This window comes from Acinonyx jubatus, chromosome B2 (genome assembly GCF_027475565.1).
Source record: "Acinonyx jubatus isolate Ajub_Pintada_27869175 chromosome B2, VMU_Ajub_asm_v1.0, whole genome shotgun sequence".
In the NCBI taxonomy this organism is placed as follows: Eukaryota; Metazoa; Chordata; class Mammalia; order Carnivora; family Felidae; genus Acinonyx; species Acinonyx jubatus.
Window position 1 is genome coordinate 144,948,466 of NC_069385.1, and position 18,478 is coordinate 144,966,943.

General features: G+C 45.6%; 1 protein-coding gene across 8 annotated transcripts in view; it reads right to left on the reverse strand.

Annotated features, from left to right (window-relative positions):
* Positions 1–1,817: 1,817 nt before the first annotated feature.
* LOC106968428 (cytidine monophosphate-N-acetylneuraminic acid hydroxylase) overlaps positions 1,818–18,478 on the reverse strand; it is a 140,565-nt gene continuing 123,904 nt past the window's right edge. For 6 of the 8 annotated variants that reach the window (XM_053223217.1, XM_015064780.3, XM_015064779.3 and 3 more), the window contains 5 exons: positions 14,502–14,676; positions 12,356–12,472; positions 7,725–7,840; positions 5,178–5,273; positions 1,818–3,124 (listed from right to left, as the gene is read on the reverse strand). In XM_053223217.1, coding sequence (XP_053079192.1) covers positions 5,198–5,273; positions 7,725–7,840; positions 12,356–12,472; positions 14,502–14,676 — 484 coding nt within the window. In that variant the 3' untranslated portion in view covers positions 1,818–3,124; positions 5,178–5,197. Of the gene's footprint in view, positions 3,125–5,177; positions 5,274–7,724; positions 7,841–10,612; positions 10,743–12,355; positions 12,473–14,501; positions 14,677–18,478 lie in introns of those variants that run through there. The other 2 variants (XM_053223216.1, XR_003414348.2) reach the window with 2 other exon arrangements.

Consider the following 18,478-nt stretch of genomic DNA (forward strand, 5'->3'; position numbering starts at 1 on the left):
TGTAAGAAACAAAACAAACAAACAAAGAAAACAGGAGACAAATCAACAAACAGGATCTTACCTACAGCAAACAAACAGATGGTTCCCAGAGGGGTGGGGGAGCAGGGGATGGGTGAAGTAGGCGATGGGGATTAAGAATATACTTCTTGTGATGAGCACCGAGTGATATATGGAATTATCGAATGACTATATTGTACACCTTAAACCAATATAACACTGTATTTAATTATACTGGAATTAAAAAAAAACCTTTTTATCATTACGGAGTGTTCCACTTTATCTGACATTAAGATAGCTGTACCATCTTTTATTAGTGTTTTTATAGTATATATTCCCCCATTTTTTTTCTTTCATGCTTTCAGTATGCTTATCTTTTAAAAATGTGTCTCATAAGCAGCCAAAGAGGTTTTTTTTTAACTGAAGAATAGCTGACACAAAATATTAGTCTCAGGTGTACAACTTAAGTGATTTGACAGATTTACACATTATGCTATGTTCACCCCAAGTATAGCTACCATCTGTCACCATACAATGCTGTTACAATACCACTGACTATATTCCCTATGCTATACCTTTCATCCCTGTGATTAGTCATTCCATAACTGAAAGCTTGTACTTCTCACCCCCCTTCATCCATTTGGCCCATCTCCCACCCCAAAAAGCATCTTTTGAAATCCAGTCTGTTCCTGTCTCTTTTAATGAGAGCATTTAGTCCATTTATATTTAATGCAAATATTGATATACTCTCCCATCTGGGTGTTTGCTTTCGATTCATCCTATCTGTTCTATTATTTTCTCTTTTGTTGGCTTCTTTCGCAGGTTAGTATTTTTAAATCATTTCATCTTCCCTGTGTTACTTTTGTGGTTATACCTTCTTTTACTATTCCTTCACTGGTTACCCTGGCGATTACAATACAAATTTTTATCAAGTGTGTGTTTTAATTATCAACTTATTGCCTCTCAGCTCCAAATCTCCTCTTTGTTGCCTGCAGTGCGAGAATAAATATTTCCCCCTGGCTACCTAGTTCAGAGTTAAGCTTTGTTTGAGGAGGGCACTGGAGGGGGGGCACTAATGAAGGCAGTGGTTTCCGTTCTGGCTCTTACATCTTAGTTGCTCTACTGTGGAGCTCCCAAAGTGTGAGATGAATAGCAGCATGGCAGCTTCCTGGACACTCTCTACCGTGGCTTTATGGTAGGTCTGTGCAGTCTGCAAGCCACCTCCCCATGAACAGCTTTCCCGGCACCCCTTGAGTGCGAGTGATTTTCAAGGCATTCGGGTTTTTGGCTTTTGGAATTGGCAGATGCCTATCCATGGCAGGAGGAAAATCAGCCCCCGATGCCAAGATTATTTCCATGAGTTTCCTCTGTCTCCGGATTTTGATAGCAGTGCAGGTGGTATGAAGTGGATAGGCTCCGGGTATATTTTGAAGGCGGAGGTAACAGGATTTGCTGCTGCAGTGGATGTCAGAGCAAGGCACAAAGGATGATTTCACAGTTTTTGGTTTGAGTCATGGAAATGAGATACGAGAGAGGGAAAGAGGGCAGGTGATGTGGGGTAGAGAACAAGAAAGAAGAGGGTGATGCGGACACAGGTAGAAAAGAGCCATCTAAGAGGAGTAAGGAACAAAGTGAGGGCACGCAGGGTCGATGCCCTGGCGGTCCTGGTGATATGAAAGAATTGTTGGAGAGAGGGAATCAGAAGGATGTCACCGGAAAGTCAGCATGAAAGTAAAGATGGGCTTAATGGCGAGAAAATGAGTCCACATTTTAACATGATCTTTTCTTTGCTCATCATATACATTTTAACATACATGTGATCGATATATATTACATTTATTTTTCAGTAATGATTGAATAGTTTACCACACAGTGTAAATCACAAAATACAATTCCTGAATTACATGCATAATGTGTGAGGTGAACCAGAAAAATGAAACATCATTGGTATTAATTGTCATGAGAAATGGATCAACCTTTCCATTACGAAGTGTGAATTCAGATATTTAAGGAGGTAAATTCACCACTGGATTCTTGTATCTTCAGAATTAAAGAGGTAGTATGTACAGTCAGAAAATCAACATTGAAGTTCAGTCGATGAGAGGTGTGTGTGTGCGTGTGTTGTACTAGCAACATCAACACATAAAATAGCAACCTTGTTAACAATCACATTTCCTAGGGATACATGTGCATGGCTGTGCCTTAATCGTGCAAATATCACCCAAAATTACAGACAGTAGCAGAAACTAGATAGATAAATTAGTTGCCTATCTCAACCACTGAAACGATGTTTTTGTACGGTCAGAAGAGGATTTCCCAACTTTTTCAAGGTATGGATGCTTGTTGTTGACTTTTCTATTGATTTTGAAAGATTTTTGTCTACAAAACTCATTACTAGCTAGTGTTCATTTTTTTTTATTAGCCAAAGATCTTTCCATTTGTTAGAATTTATAAGCTGCAGGAAATGACTAATTTTGCCCCAGAATCAAGATAATTTCAGTCCCAATGAAAGTTTTCCTTTTAGGGCAGCCTCTGCAGCCTTGTTTTGGCAAATGCATGCATTTCAACAATCTTTTTCAAAACAGCCCACAAGTCCTCTTACCTGACTCTCTTAATGGACCCTATTTGGGAAATCAATCTATTAAGGAACAAAATGTCTATTGTTAGATTCTTCTTTCATAATACTATTTTAAGTTTTTCTCCTTCCTGCTTTCTTGTTACAGTCACTCGTTTATCCATTTCACTTCCTTCTTCTCTTTTTCTAACCCAACTTTTGTTACCTCACCCCCTTCCAGTTTCCTTGTTGTCCTTGAGGGAATTCTGTCTCCTCCTGTTCTATTTCTTCAACCCTCAGATTCACATCTCTTCCTGTTATGATTGGTTTCCCATAGACAATCTGTTCCTGTAGGGTTCATCACCTCTTTTACAGAGAATTGTGTATGGAATAAGTGAAATCTAAATTATCTGGCTATGTAGTGATCCACAAACATATGTGAACGTCTCACAAATGCAACATGTAATTATCCACTGTTGATTTCAATAAGGCATAAGTCCCTTTGGTATAAGCTTCCTGTGTTCAAGACGTAGCATCAGTAAATTCTTGAATTTTCTATGTTGTTTGGCATCTCTGTGAATTAAAGACATTAAGGGTAAATCTCACTTTAATACTTTTTCATTTTTTGTTGCATTGGGACAAACTTTTTGTCTTGTTCTTTAGTCCAAGTTACATAGTCTCTGATGCTTCAAAGGTCAGCAGGAGTCTAAAACTGGGTTGTGAAGTGAACTATACGGTTCTTCTCCCGACTTTTTACAGATTCACCATGTGGCAGACTGTAGGTCACAGGACTCTCCTGTCTATTTCATCAGGCCAACAAAGTTAACATTTATTGTCCACTTATCACATGCTACTCACTCACTCAGCAGTGACTTACCCGTGACACAACCCTGAGAGTGGGTGCTATCATTATGTCTACTTTACAGATGAAAACCTGAGACATAGGGAGGTTCACTAATTTGCCCAAGGTCATCCAGTAGGTGACAAAGCCCAGATTTTAACTTGAGAAGTCAGATTCCAAGTCGGAGGTGCTGACCGCCATACTTTATTGCCTTCCTGACGCGGCAACTTGAAAATGCACACGCTGGCCTCCTGACTGTAGCCTTCATCACCGCTCCATTTCGTTCACCCACTTACACAGAAGCGTCCCTGTCCATCTTTCAGAACTGCTCTGGCTCCGAGACTGTGAACTCTGTGCTTTTTCTGTCCGTTACCTCCTCACCTTCCATGCCTCCTGGCCTCTCTAACTACTAAACGCACTCAGCACCTTCACGGAGGCCCCCTGACCCTGCTCCCTCAGGGCCACTCATGCCTCTTCTCCACTTCTCTTATTCTGTTGTCCCAGGAGGACTCTTCAAGGCTCCAGTCCACCTTGCATTTTTCTCCCTTTTCACTTCAGCCACTCTTTCTGTCTGGAATATTCTTTCCACCATCCCTCCCCTCTGTTTTAGCTTCATTAAGCACTTTACCCAAACTTCGAGCCACTCTCCGAACACCACCTCGCCTCTCCACGGTCCCCAAATACTACCTGCTCCATAACGTTCTTCCTGGTCATTTCAAAAAGTCAGATGTAATCTCTCCCTCCTCAGTACTCCCAACACTTAGTTTGTAACACAAACATAGTGCTTATTTAGTCTACCTTATAATCCAGTAATATGTGAATTCCCTTGGCCTCCCTTTTGGTTTATAATCCTAATTTGGAAGATCTAGCCCGATGCCTTGTGCTGGACTGGGGTATGGAGCAAAGGGCTAGAATAGGGAACAAAGAACTTAACAACTGAAAAAAAAATGTTTTATTTCGATCCTTAATTTTACTGGTAAGGACACTGAAGCCCAGTTTAAGAGACAAGTCGTACTGAGAGTGGGAGACAGAAACGCACTGTTCCTTCCCTCCTTGAATGCATACCATGACTAAAATCGTATGTGCATGGGGCACAGCGCTAAGCACTAGGGATACAAAAGCAAGAGAGTTTACTAGTCAGAAAATCAGAGTCTAATGAGCAGAAAACAGGTTATTGCCATACAATGTGATGAGACAGTGCTGGTGGGATAAATATATAAATAAATGCATGAGGCAAAGAATTTACTATCTTTGTAATAATATTATGTGATCTTTCTAATAGTAAGTGTGAGGAAACATAATTTTTAATTCAGTTAATAAGATCCCATCCCAAGTGGTAGGAAGAAATGTCAAATCTGATTTGACAGACAAACTGATCTCTATCGGCTTGAAAAAGGGAGAGGACTATTGCAAATGGGGAGGTGATATTTTCCATCATACTCTGTTTTTCAGTTTTCCTCCCTTTGGTTTCTTCTGCTGCTCTGTGTTCAGGATTTAGCTCTGAACACTCACTGCCCTCCTGGGATAATTTCCGTCTTGTTTTTTAACTGGCCGTATGTTCACGTCAACCAGACCAAACGCTCTACGGACTTGGACTGGATGTACCCACTGCTCATTTTCTTTCTTTATCTCTAAACTTGAATGTTCTTCTTGTAATGTTAGCTCTTCTCACTCCCCTGAAAGTCAGGTTTTCTGACAGGTATGGTGCCTGCCTAATTTGGACGCCCGAGAGAGAGTGACAGGATTTACGACAAGGGTGTCTCCCAGACTTACGGCATGCCTCACCTGGGAAGCTCAGGTCTGCTCTACCCACAGTGCATCAGGAAGGACCTCCAGTTGGGTGGCGTGAGAGGGAGTTTTATTTGAAAATGGTTCCAAAACCTGTATAGGAGATAAAGCGCGGAAATACGTTTTGGAAATTTCCATGACGGCTGCTTGGCCAAGATCTGTTTGGTACCTGGTACTGAGCCCTCCCCTAAGAGATGGGGCTTCTGTACTGTTTCAGTGCCCGGCATTTTCAGTGTGTTGAATGCGGACCCTTAAACCAGGACAACTGTGTCTTATTTTTATCTTATCGTGGTGGGCCTTGCTTTAAGGAATTCTCGTATGTGAAAATATAGATTAGTATTCTGTACACAAAAGGATTAGAACCCGGTACTAGTGAGGGTCCAGGTATCTGGGTCCTCTCCTACATGTATCTGGGGAGATAAACTGGCTTCCTGAACAAGTGGGCAGACTGTGCCCAAAGCCTATGCGCTGTGTGCTCGCCGGATCCTGCAGCTCCGCTCGTGGGAATGTGTCCTGAGGAAACCGCCCTGACAAGAAACACCGACAGGTTAACCCGCCACATCATCCAACAGTGAAAAGTTAGAAACAACTTACAGGTAGATCAAAGATTGTTCAGTAAACACATAGGTACAAAGGGACACATGATATTAGGGGCGCCTGGGGGGCTCAGTCGGTTAAGCGTCCGACTCTTAATTTCTGCTCAGGTCATGATCTTACAGTCCGTGAGTTCGAGTCCCATAACGGGCTCTGCACTGACAGCGTGAGCCTACTTGGGATTCTCTCTCCCGCCCCCCCCCCCGCCCCTCCCCCTTTCTCTCATGTGCTCTCTCTCTAATACAAATAAACATTTTTAAAAGTACATACAATATTACTGGATGTTTACAGAAAGCGCATGTGTAGGTGCTTATAAATGAAAAGGAAAGATTAACCAGATATAAACGGCTCTCTCTGAGGGGTGGAGACATTTGTGGTTTTACCTCTTTTTTTAATTTTTAAATACCTTTCCTCAAACTTTCTACAGTGGAGATATATTATCTTTACAACCAGTAAAATGTTCAATAAACTCATAAATCCCATTTGAAGAGAGACAAAGATAAACTGGGCTGTGACTGTTTCCCATGATTCATTAGGCGATCCTCTTACATTTATGACCTTCGTTACCAAACAACAGAACAAAATAGTCTTTAGCACCAATATCCTACAAGAGGAAACTATTTTCTTAAGAAAATAACCTCTTGAATCTCCCCAAAAGTGGCCTCATTCCTGTGTTTCCAGAACAAGAAGTCAGGCATATGTTCTGTTCAAAATGAACAAAAGTCAAACATGTTTTACAGCCATTAAAAAGTTTGAGGTTCGGGACTCCCGGCCGGCTCGGTCGGTGGAGCACGCGACTCTTGATCTCGGGGTCGTGAGTCTGAGCCGCACCTTGGGTGTAGAGATTACGTAAAACTAAAATCTTTAAATAAAAAACTGAGGCTGATCTGTGTGTGTCTCAACACGAGGGATGCCAAAGATAACACTGATGAGTAAAAAAAAAAAAAAATGCAAGCCACTGATCTTTCGTACTCAGATTATATTTAAAAATTAACGGCAACAACAAACTTTTCCCTCCAACTGTATGGGACATCGTACCAGAGAAATGTTGACAGAAACAGGCCTGGGATGACTGATACGCACTGAACTTGAAGAGTGTTACCGAGAGAGCTCTGGTGAGTGGGCGGGGGGAGAGGCAGGAAACAGGGTTTTGCGGGATGGGTGGGGTGGTGTTATTTACTTTTTGCTTCGCATGCTTCACCATTCTTTACATTTGCTAAAAATAATTTTAAAACGTTCAAAAGGAAATCGGTAAAAGAGAGACACGCCTGTGCTGCGGGCTCAAGGCCGAGGCAGATGGTACATTTTGCTTACTTACAGTGAAATTCCTGCACTTTTCGGAGGGTCGGTGGTAATGATAAGAAACGATTCTCCCTCTTGGTGATTCTTTGGCAAATGTAAACATGGCCAACGGGCCTTTCTGATGTCTCAGCTCAAATATTCCAAGTATAGTCTTAAAGATGTACAGTTGTGTAACAGGAGACTTACATGGTTTTTGAAGTGGAGGGCGGGCAGACACTCAGTGGGCCATCCCCCCTAACCAAACCGTCCTCCAAATGCACGCTGGAGTTGAGCACAGGCCAAAATGTGATGTGGGAAAGGTCTGTCTTCAATGACCATGACTTTGTCACGTAAACACTGCCCCTCACTCTTGTCTTGGCAAACCCCCTCCTTCCCTCTCATAATGTCCTTTCATTTCTTGTACCAAGGAAATGTGGTTCAGTTCCAGAAAGGAACTGAAACACATCCGTGTGAAGGTATCAATGACTCTTTAAAATATTACTTTTGTAATCAGATTTGCTTTTTACAGGTTAACAAAGGAATGAAGCTCTAATGGTGGAATTCGCACATCCACCAGAATATGGGGGCACAGTCAGTCCCTGACTCTGCTTATATATCCGCGGTGTCCTCCACAGTGGCCTCTCACGTGCCAGGCACTTTCCAACTTACAGGTGATGGTATATGTCAGGACTCCTTTGCAGCCGGGTTTGGAATCCTATATACAAGTCGTCCCAGAGAAGACCGTTCTTTACCACATGTCTGATGACGTCAACCCGGCTCCGAATCTGAAACAGACATGGAAGGAAGAGCAGGGGTGACCCAGCCAGCACCGAGTACCGACCCCTCATGTCCCTGGGAGAAGCAGCTGTCTGGGACGGCAGGGACCCGGGCAGTCACAGTAGATGTCACAGGCTGGGGTGGGAGTGGGGAGTTGGTTGGAGAGAAGGGACCTGAGCTCAGCAGGAAGTGAGGGAAGGAAAACGGGAAAGGGATCTGGGGCTGGGGAAGCAAGCCTCGTGGCACAGTCACATCGCTGGCTCGAAATCCACGTTCCAGCGTGTGGAATTAGCAACCGCTCTGTGCCTCAGTCTCCTCATCTACAGAACACAGATGACGGAACCTTCCTCCGAGGGTGGCTGTGAGATTAACTGAGTCGACGCACATCCAAGACTCCCGCTGCACGGTAAGCTTTCTGCACAAGTGGGCGCTACAGTGTTATTCTCAAAGTGGCGCGTTCCAGTCTCCCGCTGGAACATTCTGCAGCACAGCCGAGCATCCGGGTCTCCGGCCGTCTGCGGGTTTCGGGCCTGCCTCACAGCAAGACCACCTCAGGTAGGGGGTCAGGCCCTTCCCTTTTGAGAATCTCAACTCCCGACACGGAAGCTCGGGGGGAGGCGTCAGAGGAGTTCAGGATTAGCAGACAAGCAGAGATGGTTTGGAGCGTCAGCCGAGGGCTTACTACTCAGGTGACCTTAACCTGGCTCAGCCTCAGTTTCCTCTCTTACAGGACTGTTGGGAGAAAAAACTGGTATCATTTATAAAAAGAAGTGTGCAAAGATCCGCGGTGGCTTCGACACGGCAGCCACACCAGCGCTAAAGGTCACCAGGGGCTTTCTCGGTATCGGGCGTCGGATTTATCCCTGGGAAACAGCACACGGAAGCCACTAGACGCCAACTTCCGGAAATGACACGCCATTACGTGACGTAGGGTGATGAGATGGACACCGTGGCTTACTTGTCTCGCCTGCACCTTCCCTCCAAAAAGACGACATCCGCTGTGAGTGCGGACACAGCTCAGCGGCTCTGTTCTTCCACCAGAAGATTTAGAAACGTGACTGCAGTTGGGCTGGGATGAGCCTGCCCCTCGTAAGCCTGAGGTCTCATTCCTCGCACCGGGCAAGGAGATGACCTTTCTAACCTTTCAATCTGGAGAAGAGCACACAGAAGACCGGGGGACACAACTGAGAAGGATTTGGGGTACAGATGGGAAGGTCCTGGTGACTGATGAGCTTTGGGGGTGAGGGAAAGGGTCACCGTGTCAAGCGTGGCTCATCGTCGGGGGTCAATGCTGCCAAAAATCCAGACAAGAAGAAAAGAGCGGTTCTAGAGAAGGAAGAGGATGAGCTGGAATTTGAACAGGTTGAAAAGGAGGTGATGAGGATTTGGAGATGGGGTGGCGATATCGGGCGGGCTGCTGACTGGAAAGAATCTCAAGCCCGAGCGTGTTGTGGGGCAGGACATACAGATTTTGGACTCATTAGTGGAGATGCGGTACCAGCAGATGAGATCGCCCAGGAAGAGGCGCGGGAGGAAGAGTGATTTGAACACAGAACCCTGGGGGGAAACAAGAACTTTAAGTGATGCCTGGAGAAAGAGAGACCCTGGAAGAATGCAGGAGAATAGTCGGGAAGCGAAAAAACCCCAGGGGTAGAGTCACAGGAATGGAGAAAGGACTTCAGTTTGAAAAGATGGACCGGTCACACGCAATAAACCACCTGTGTTCTGTGCACTCTCAGGCCCAACCAACGTGTTCACAACGCACGTATACAGGTATCAGCTGTCACGGAACAGGAAACAAAGGGAGTCGTTGACCAGCAAGATTTCAACTAACTTCAATCTGGAATGTAGGCTGATGAGGGGCAACCAAAGACAGAGTCTGCAGGGTCCCAGAGCGCGTGGGGAGGCGCGTCCAGACGTGCAGGGGGCAGAGGTGGGTCCCAAGGGCGATGTGAGGACACACAGCATGACGTACATGCAACCGCTGACCTGTTCCTATGGCCCTACGCGCTGTTCTCACTGAATACCTTCAGTCAGTTCTCTGAGTAAATGGAATGGATTCTGGCGGGAGCCCAAGGGGGTGGTTTCCTCGTGATGTCCCAAAGCCAGGAGCTCCACACTTTGGAGCTTAGGGGACCCCCGACCTAACAGCTAGCTGCGCACCCCCATAACTTAAACTGGTGACCCCCTGACCAAACAGCCTAGCTCGCGGGTCACAGAGCCCGCGGTCCCTTTTTAAAAAACTGAGTTAGTTTTGTGCTCATTTGTAAATCTGGGTATTTCACATAAAAATCCAGGCTTCTGAGTTCTCTGGAATATTCCGATCAGCTGGGGCTCATCAGGCGCTGCCCCCTTCCACGTGATAGTCCCCACCCTGCTCTCCTGTTTCCAACCTGCCTTGAGCCAGCGGTGAGCACTGAAGCATGTGATCCCTGCCTTTAGGTAAAGCCCGCCGATGACAAGTCCTATACAGACACAGAGAGCCCTACACCAGCTGGGGAAAGGTCTTGTTACTGGTAAATACAGATGAATCCCTTACTTCTCCAAAGTCACTTACAAAGGAAGAAAGATCAGCCTGCGGTAAGCATCAGGGCACACGGGGAGAGGCCATAGGAGCAACACCCTCCACGTCCACGCAAGGTGACCTGCTAGCCAGCGTCGTGCGCTCGGCTAAACTGCCTTGCGACGCGAGGCAGGAAACTATGTCAAGTTCAGCTCCCACGCATCCCTTCTGTGGCAGTGACTTAAGCAGAAAATGTAAAAGCAAAGAAGGTTGGGACCTGGCCGGGGTCTGGAGGCAGGTAAGGGACGTCGCAGGGTGACAGATCTGTAGAGACCCAGAGGAGCTCATCCAGATTGGAGCAGGAGGAGGTGGACTGCAGAGGCCATGCATCTAGGAGACACGGAGAGCTGGTGAGACAGAAGATATACTTATGAGCTTTGAAAGGCAATTAATGGTTTAAAAGAAAAAAAAAAAAAACAAAAACAGAAACGGGCAGCATGAGAGGACTCTAGGAGCGCTTCCAAGGGTAGGCATAAGCAAACCTCAGCATGAGAAAATCTCCCTAAGGTCCTGGCAGATAAAAGCACCGAGAGCCACATCACAGAGCACCAGGCATGATGATGATGCACTTCCCGGTGCATTTAAATCCGCAGCAAGCGGTTGCTTGCTTGCTTTACCCAGCAGATGTGAAAAAGCGACTTTCCGTTGAATATTTTACATGAACTTGTTAATCAGAAAAGTCTGAAGATGTATCTCCTTGAAGGCGAACACATACCTCAATGTACAGATTTTGTAAATTCAGAATCTGAGGAGCAACATAGTGGCTAAAGTCTAGAGCCTAGAGTCTAGCTAGACTCTAGAGCCAGACAGCGGAGGTCAGCCCTGTGCCCCACCGCTTGCCAGCTGGACAGCCTGCGGGCAAGTTCCTGACCGCCGGTATGGCATTACCCTCATCCAGAAGTGGGGGATATAGTGATCTCTGTCCATAGATTGCTGCCGAATAAATGACTTAATGTTTATAAAGTGCTTAGAGCTATGCGTTTGTTAAATAAAGCAATAAATGTAATAGATCCATTTTGCTTAAAATGGGTGCTTCAACACAGGGTTCTCCTCTATATGAAAACCCAGTTTTTTTTAAAACCCAGAAAGCAGGCGATCAGTCATTGGTTGTACTGAAGTTTCGACCTAGGATTCTCTTCAATAGCAAGTACTTTACGAAATCTTAAAATACAAATCAAATTATTAAAAGGTCGTTTAAGAACACATCTGTTATCCAAAGGTACGTTTAAACCACTACAATTAAAGTAGCGTGCGTTTATATGGCACAAGTAACAAGTTCAAGGGCAGACCGTATATCCTCCTAATTTCCCGAATGGTCGTTATGTTTATATTCACATAGAATTTAAAATTACAGTGCATGCTCCTGTATATTATTAGTTATGTGACTACCACAAAGTGGTAGAGTGGGAATACGTCCCATGGAAAGAAAAAACCAAGGCTTGGACAGGTTAAATCACTTACTCAAAGCCTATAATCAGCAGGGAGGGGGCACCAGTCCTAAGCTTGAAGCGGTCTCCAAAGCAATAGCTCTCCCTTTCCATTATGGCGCCACAGGTCAGGGATTTGCTCAAAACTGGAGCTCAATCAAAGATGTGTTGATTTATGTTGACTGAATTCCTTTTATAGGGATGCCCACTAGGTCCACTGGGGGGAAGGAGGCAGAGATCTCGAGGCTTGCGGGTCTGATGATAGCTTAAGCGGGTCGGGTTTGGGCAGTAAGCATGTAGAGGAGCCAATCTTTGCAATGGACTCAAAAAGCAGCAAGTATGGACTTCAGTTAATAATTATGTTTCAACACTGCCTCATTAGTTGTGACAACTACCACAGTAAAGGAAGGTGTTAACGATCTTCTGTACCATCCTCGCAAGCTTTTCCGTAAATCTAAAATTACTCTAAAATAAAAAGTGGATTTAAAAAGGAAGGAAGAAAGGTAGACAGGAAGGAGCAATTTGCTGCTTACTTCTTCATACGGGTGTTCCCGGCTTGGTCTTTCTTTTGGAAAGGATAAGTCTAGAAAGTCAACCAAATAGTCATATCCTCCAGGAAAAGGGCTGAAGTCCTCATCTGTTTCAATCATCTGTGCAAATGACAACATGGTAAAGGCAAGAAGCATATAAGTCTGGTGGTCAAAGTCTTCTAAAAACCCTGGACTGTGTAAGACCCAAACATCCTTAAATGATAGCAATGAATTGGAGTTCGTATATTCCCTCCCTCAATCTTTCTCTCTTGAACTGATAACATTCAAATCCTAACCTTCTACACAAGCAAGCTTCTTCACATCACTAACTTCAATCAAGTTTACAGAGAAGATTATTATCATCTTGAGTATTGTTAGTAATGAGACAGCAAACACCATGATAAGTTTGTAGGCAAAGGAAGAAATAAAATGTGCAATGTTTCTCATCATTAAATAGCAGCTAAACAGCCATGGCTTCATGGAAAATTCCAAATATTTTCTCTTTTTCATACTGATTGTCCAACTGAAAGTAATCATTTAGACCAATGCTCTCCAGGTATCTGGACTTCAAAGACAATTTCCTAAAAAATATTCGGGAGCTAATATAAGCACCGATGTAGTGCCTTTGAATGACACAAAGGGTTGGGGGCACAGACCCCTTCCTGCTCCCACTCCTGTGCACCTGAAATGCCATGTAAACTTGACTCCCCCACAATATAATAGCATGTTGACTAGAAGCCTTACCGATAACATAAAACATAAACACGTTTTTTATGTAATATGTATTGTATACTGCATTCTTACAATAAAGTAAGCTAGAGAAAAAGTGTTATTAAGAGAATCCTAAGAGGGGCACCTGGGTGGCTCAGTCATTTAAACGTCTGACTCTTGGTTCTGGCTCAGGTCATGATCTCATGGTTCGTGAGTTCGAGCCCTACATCAGGCTCTGTGCTAACAGCATGGAGCCTGCTTGGGATTCTCTCTCTCTCTCTCTCTCTCTCTCTCTCTCTCTCTGCCCCTCCCCTGCTGTCTCCAAATCAATACACACTACATTGAAAAAAAGAAATACATAGGAGAATTTACATATATACAGTATTATATTTACAGTCCTCAATTCTTAAAAAATCTGCTTAAAAGTGTCACTCAAGAGTCAACCGCATTTTATTTCCCAGTGAGGACTGAAAACAAGTCTTACATCTACTTTTATTTCATTAGGGGAAGAATGCTTTGACACTTCAAAAACAGAGAGGACCTAATCTTGGAATAATGACAATTCATCCCAAGAAAAGAAAGCTGACAACTTTGTAACCATACTCGTAAGCATACTCAAACTTATTCACCACTGACCGGAGAAATCATTATCATAGACTGGCACCGACCCCCAGGCCAGGTTTTAGGAATCATTGCCTTTAAGAACGGCAAGAATTGCCTGGTATTACCGTTCAGGGGTTGAAAGGTAAACCTGGGAATAGTCCTCACTCTGAGGGGCCCCAGTCCTTGTCTCTAAGAGCGAATGTTGTCTATTGCCTGATGCGCTGTCCCTAAACTTTGCGCACTAAATAGAAGCCGGATAAAATACACATGTGAGTGGCTGGTTACTCCAGCCCCTGCAGTACTCCTGGCCCACTGTGGCTCCCTCTTTCTCTTGCACCTCCTACCTGTTAGTATTTACTTTGCTTTTGGAGACACTTTTAGCTTTGGTGGCCAGGTTATAACCCGAACTGCTTGGCTTGTGAGCCCTGTTATGTACGTGCTGCAGCGAATATAAGTTTCAGACCTCCAGCCTAGATCTAGCACTTAACCTTGTGCTTAAACCTCCTGGTTTGTGCAATCTGATTCTTACCACAGCTGCAGATAGGAGGCACCTGTTTCTATGTCACCCAGCTACAAGTCAGGTGGGTAGCACCTTCCAGCCCCACAGCGTAAAGAGCTGTTTCTGCCAATGCTAAACAAAACAGAACACCCACAAAACCCACAACAACAATCATGGGACAAGAATGCTCCCAAAGCCAAAGTGAGCTGGACCTGAGGGAACATGCCCTACATTTGGCGCTTAAGGCAGGCTTATTGAGAAATAAACTGGAATGCTCAGGGGATTTCCTCTAGTTCCATAATACAAGAGCAAAGACAGACAACACTTATGGCGTACCCTGACCACCAGGTTGTAATCCTTAAATCCCGCCCAAGTGAAGTATTCTTTTATCCAGGATGAGTGAAGAAATATCTCATCTCCTACAGCAGCATTCAAGATGTTCAAATAGGGTTCAAAGTCCCAGGAATCCTTGTAGATCTTGGTCCCCTCTGGAGGCTCTATGATGCCCTTGCTTAAAGACACAAAGGTGACAGTTAGTCATATTGTGACAATGTGAATCCCCTGGCACTGATGACTATATTATGGTTATGCGGGACGTTAACGTTAGGGAAAGTCTAGGGACGGGACTATGGGAAAACTCCACATCTTTTGTAACTTTTCCCTAAATATTAAAAAAAAATCATAAATTACATTAAAAATTAAAAAAAAAAAAACCCATCACTGGATTCCCTCTTGAGTCCTTGTAGGAGAGCTCAGTCTATGGAAGCTGTGTGGCCACATACATGTCCCATAAAGAGATTGGTCCTGGAGGAGCTGGAAGGGTAGTGAAGGTTTACGGGAATGCCAAGAGCGCTGTTACTTCTTTTATTTATTTATTTTTTAATGTTTACTTTTGAGGGAGACAGAGACAGAGTGTGAGCAGGGGCGGGGCAGAGAGAAAGGGAGACAGAATCCGGAACAGGCTCCAGGCTCCGAGCTGTCAGAACGGAGCTGGACGCGGGGCTCGAACTCACAAACCGTGAGATCATGACCTGAGCTGAAGTCGGATGCTCAACCAACTGAGCCACCCAGGTGCCCCAAGAGTGCATACTTCTGGGGAGGCTCCCTCCTGCACACACTTGAGCGACGGCCCCAGACATCTGTTGCGTGTCCAGAAGGCACATTACCCGAGGTGGCTGAGTACATGTGACACTTTCGGATGCCTCTGCCTATCCAGGTGGAAAGTGGCCGCTTGAAGGAAATCGCTGATGGCCGCAGGGCCTGACCGCCCCGCAAGGTGGCTGCGAGGAGGCACCTAGTCAGAGCGTGCGTGTACAAAGGGGGGATTCCACAGGGAGAAAGAAGGGCACGAAGGTGAGAGAAGCCATAAACAAGGAAGGCAAAAGTGAGCCCTTCCAGATCAACAGTCAACCAGACAGTAGCCGTCAGAATGCCTGGATGATTCGGAAACGTCCCACAGAAGTTCCTGAGGAGACGCGTGAGGAGTGGGGCCTGAACCCCAGCCTGCACCGAGCTGTGAATCGGCCAGTGTGGTGGGTTTCCAAGTCAGAATACATTTCAAGGTCAAGTCCATGTCCCGGGGCGGGGGGGGGGGGAAGGTTGGAAAACCACTGATCTGGGCCCTTTTGATTCAAGTAGCTAAACGATGGAAGTGTTGAATATAATGTCATATTTATGTTGCGGATGTCCACTCACGGTCCCGCCCCCAGCCTCCGCAGAATGGAAGTGTGGGGGAAGCAGCAGCATGACTGGCACTTAGAAGGGGCTCAACAAGTCTCTGTTGAGCGTCTCAGCGAGTTTAGCCTAGCTTCGAGAAACAGCCAGAATTTGGGGCCTCTGACACGTGGTCTTCCTACTGTACTGATCAAACCACAGCTGAGACGGACAGATGGGCAATTTTATTCTGAAACCCGGTCAGCAATCTGGATAACCGAGTTCTCTGACCTCCCCAGAGCTCTGTCCATCCAGTGCGGAGAGGGAATCACCGCGTGAAACACGGAACCCTGAACCTAGAAATGGAACGGGATGTGAAGGGGGCAGGGGAAATCCAAGGAGGGAAACAGGCACCTGTCTACTAAATACCTGGCAAGTCACTGTAGGTCTGTACGCACCACTTCTCAACACGATGCTTTTGGTCCATCGTTCTCCCAAAGCTACAGACGCGCCAGCTTCGGTGAGAAATTACTTAACAGAATCCCAGAGCTTCTACCTTGGAAGTCAATCTCAGAGCTACTTCTGCAACTCCTTGCCGGGTCTCGGCTTAAAGCCACACTCATCTCAGGCCCCCCAGCTGCCTTCTCGACTGGAGCTATTCTCCCTGTAGCCTCTTGCCCAGTTCACGCTCCTCCTCAGGCTGAAATAGTTTCTCCAGAACATAATGCAGTGATGTGCCTGCTTTGCTGAGTAACTTTCTCAAGCGCTAGTTACTCCCAGGCAAGCTCCCTGTGTGGTTGCACGAGGCCTTTGTGACCCTGGCCCCCGCACGTGGCGTCTGGCATTCCTGCTTCATGAGGGAAGGACATTTTCACGGCTGTGTCCCTGTACCTAGTAGTACCTAGGCAGGTATACCAAAGGAGGTCAATAAATCGTTTCTGAATGAATGACATACACTTGCTCACCGGTTCAAAGTGTCTGCGCGCATCAAACTTGCAACACCATCGACTCCTCCCTTCGCCAGCACACGCCATTCCCTCTGGAATCTGGAATCTCTCCTTCCCTCTCTCCGTCCCTCTCAATTACTCTACTGGTAATCCCTTCCCCTCTGAGGCCTAGCTCAAATGCCAGAGATTTCAGATTGAGCTTTTCTTGACCACACTTCCTGTTCTCCCACCCCCTCCTCCCCTCACCAGGCAGAGGGAAGCACTTAGCCTTCCACGTCCCTCACACTCCGTGTCATTACTGAGAACCCAACAGCGCTACGCTCTTGTCACCCAGAATGTTCGGTAAGATGCAGTGATACAAATGCACATCCCCAGGCTCTACCTCGGATCCAGAGCCCCGGGGGGTGGGGCTCAGGGATCTGCATTTATCCAAGTTCCTCAAGGTTATTCTGTTTGCGAATTCCTGCTCCAGGATGTGTCCGGAGGACAGGACCCAGAAGATACGGAGCTCAGCAAACGCCAAATGACAAAGGCTCTCGAATGCCCCTCTAATACTGTAATAATTAACAACTTCTCTTATCCTTGATCTGGAGAGTAAAAACTGCTTTTATCCTAGAAGCACTGGGGGGGATCTTAAAGAATCTGAAGCAGGAAGGAACAGGAACGGTTTTGTATTTTGAAAAGTTTACTCTGGCAGCGAAGTAAAAACTTCTCTTACCCTTGATCTGGAGAATAAAAACTGCTTTTATGCTAGAAACACTGGGGAGATCTTAAAGAATCTGAAGCCAGAAGGAACAGGAAGGGTTTTGCATTTTGAAAAGTTTACTCTGGCAGCAATGTGGAGCGGGGGCTTATACACCTTTTGCCTACGGTCCCTGTAAGAATTAACATTGAATCATTATATCAGGACCCTGGGGGTCCACCAAGGGTACCTCTGACACGAAAGTTTCCTGAAATAATCGTTCCCCTTTATTATAGGCAAGGTACTCGGGTGTATTCTATTCTGTTCGATTTCATTTTTCAGAAATGCAGGTTGTAATGAATGTCATTGATTTTTATGACCCACCAAAAACCACCATGGATTTTGACCAGCAGATTGGAACTGGCTGGTATAGAGAACACAGATACAGGTACAGACAAGTCAGGGGCCACCGTGGGAATCGAGGCTAAAAATTATGAGAAGCTGAATGAAGGCCATGGCAGAAAAGGCTAGAGGCAAGTGATGGAGTTATGGGGGGTTTATGGAGGAGAAAGGACTGGCTTCAACAACCGGTTTCACACAGGAAGTCAGCAAAGGGTCAGAATCGCTAACCCCTGCCTTGGCAGGGGTGAGGCCGGGAGCAGGTGTGCCCTTTTGGTTAACTGTGTGATTCGCTCTCTAACTCACCCCGTCAGTTTCTAAATTAGGGTGAGGAACTTATGGTTTCATTTGGCTCAAGACAAGTGTTTATAAAAACATAGGTCTGCGACATCGATGTTAACTTTTCTCGAATCGCACCCCCGATGCGAGGCTACTTGCTCAGATGTGCTCTGCGTGGGACAGGCGGTGGGGTAATGTTTATGCTGATATGAAAACCAACTCTCGTGTCCGTTGCGTTTTACTTCTTTAAGGCAACTTCTTTTTGAGCCTATCAACGGTCCCTGATAGGAATAAAACACCCTCACCCTTCATCCTCAAATAAGGTTCTGAGATGAGGAAAACATTTGAGTATT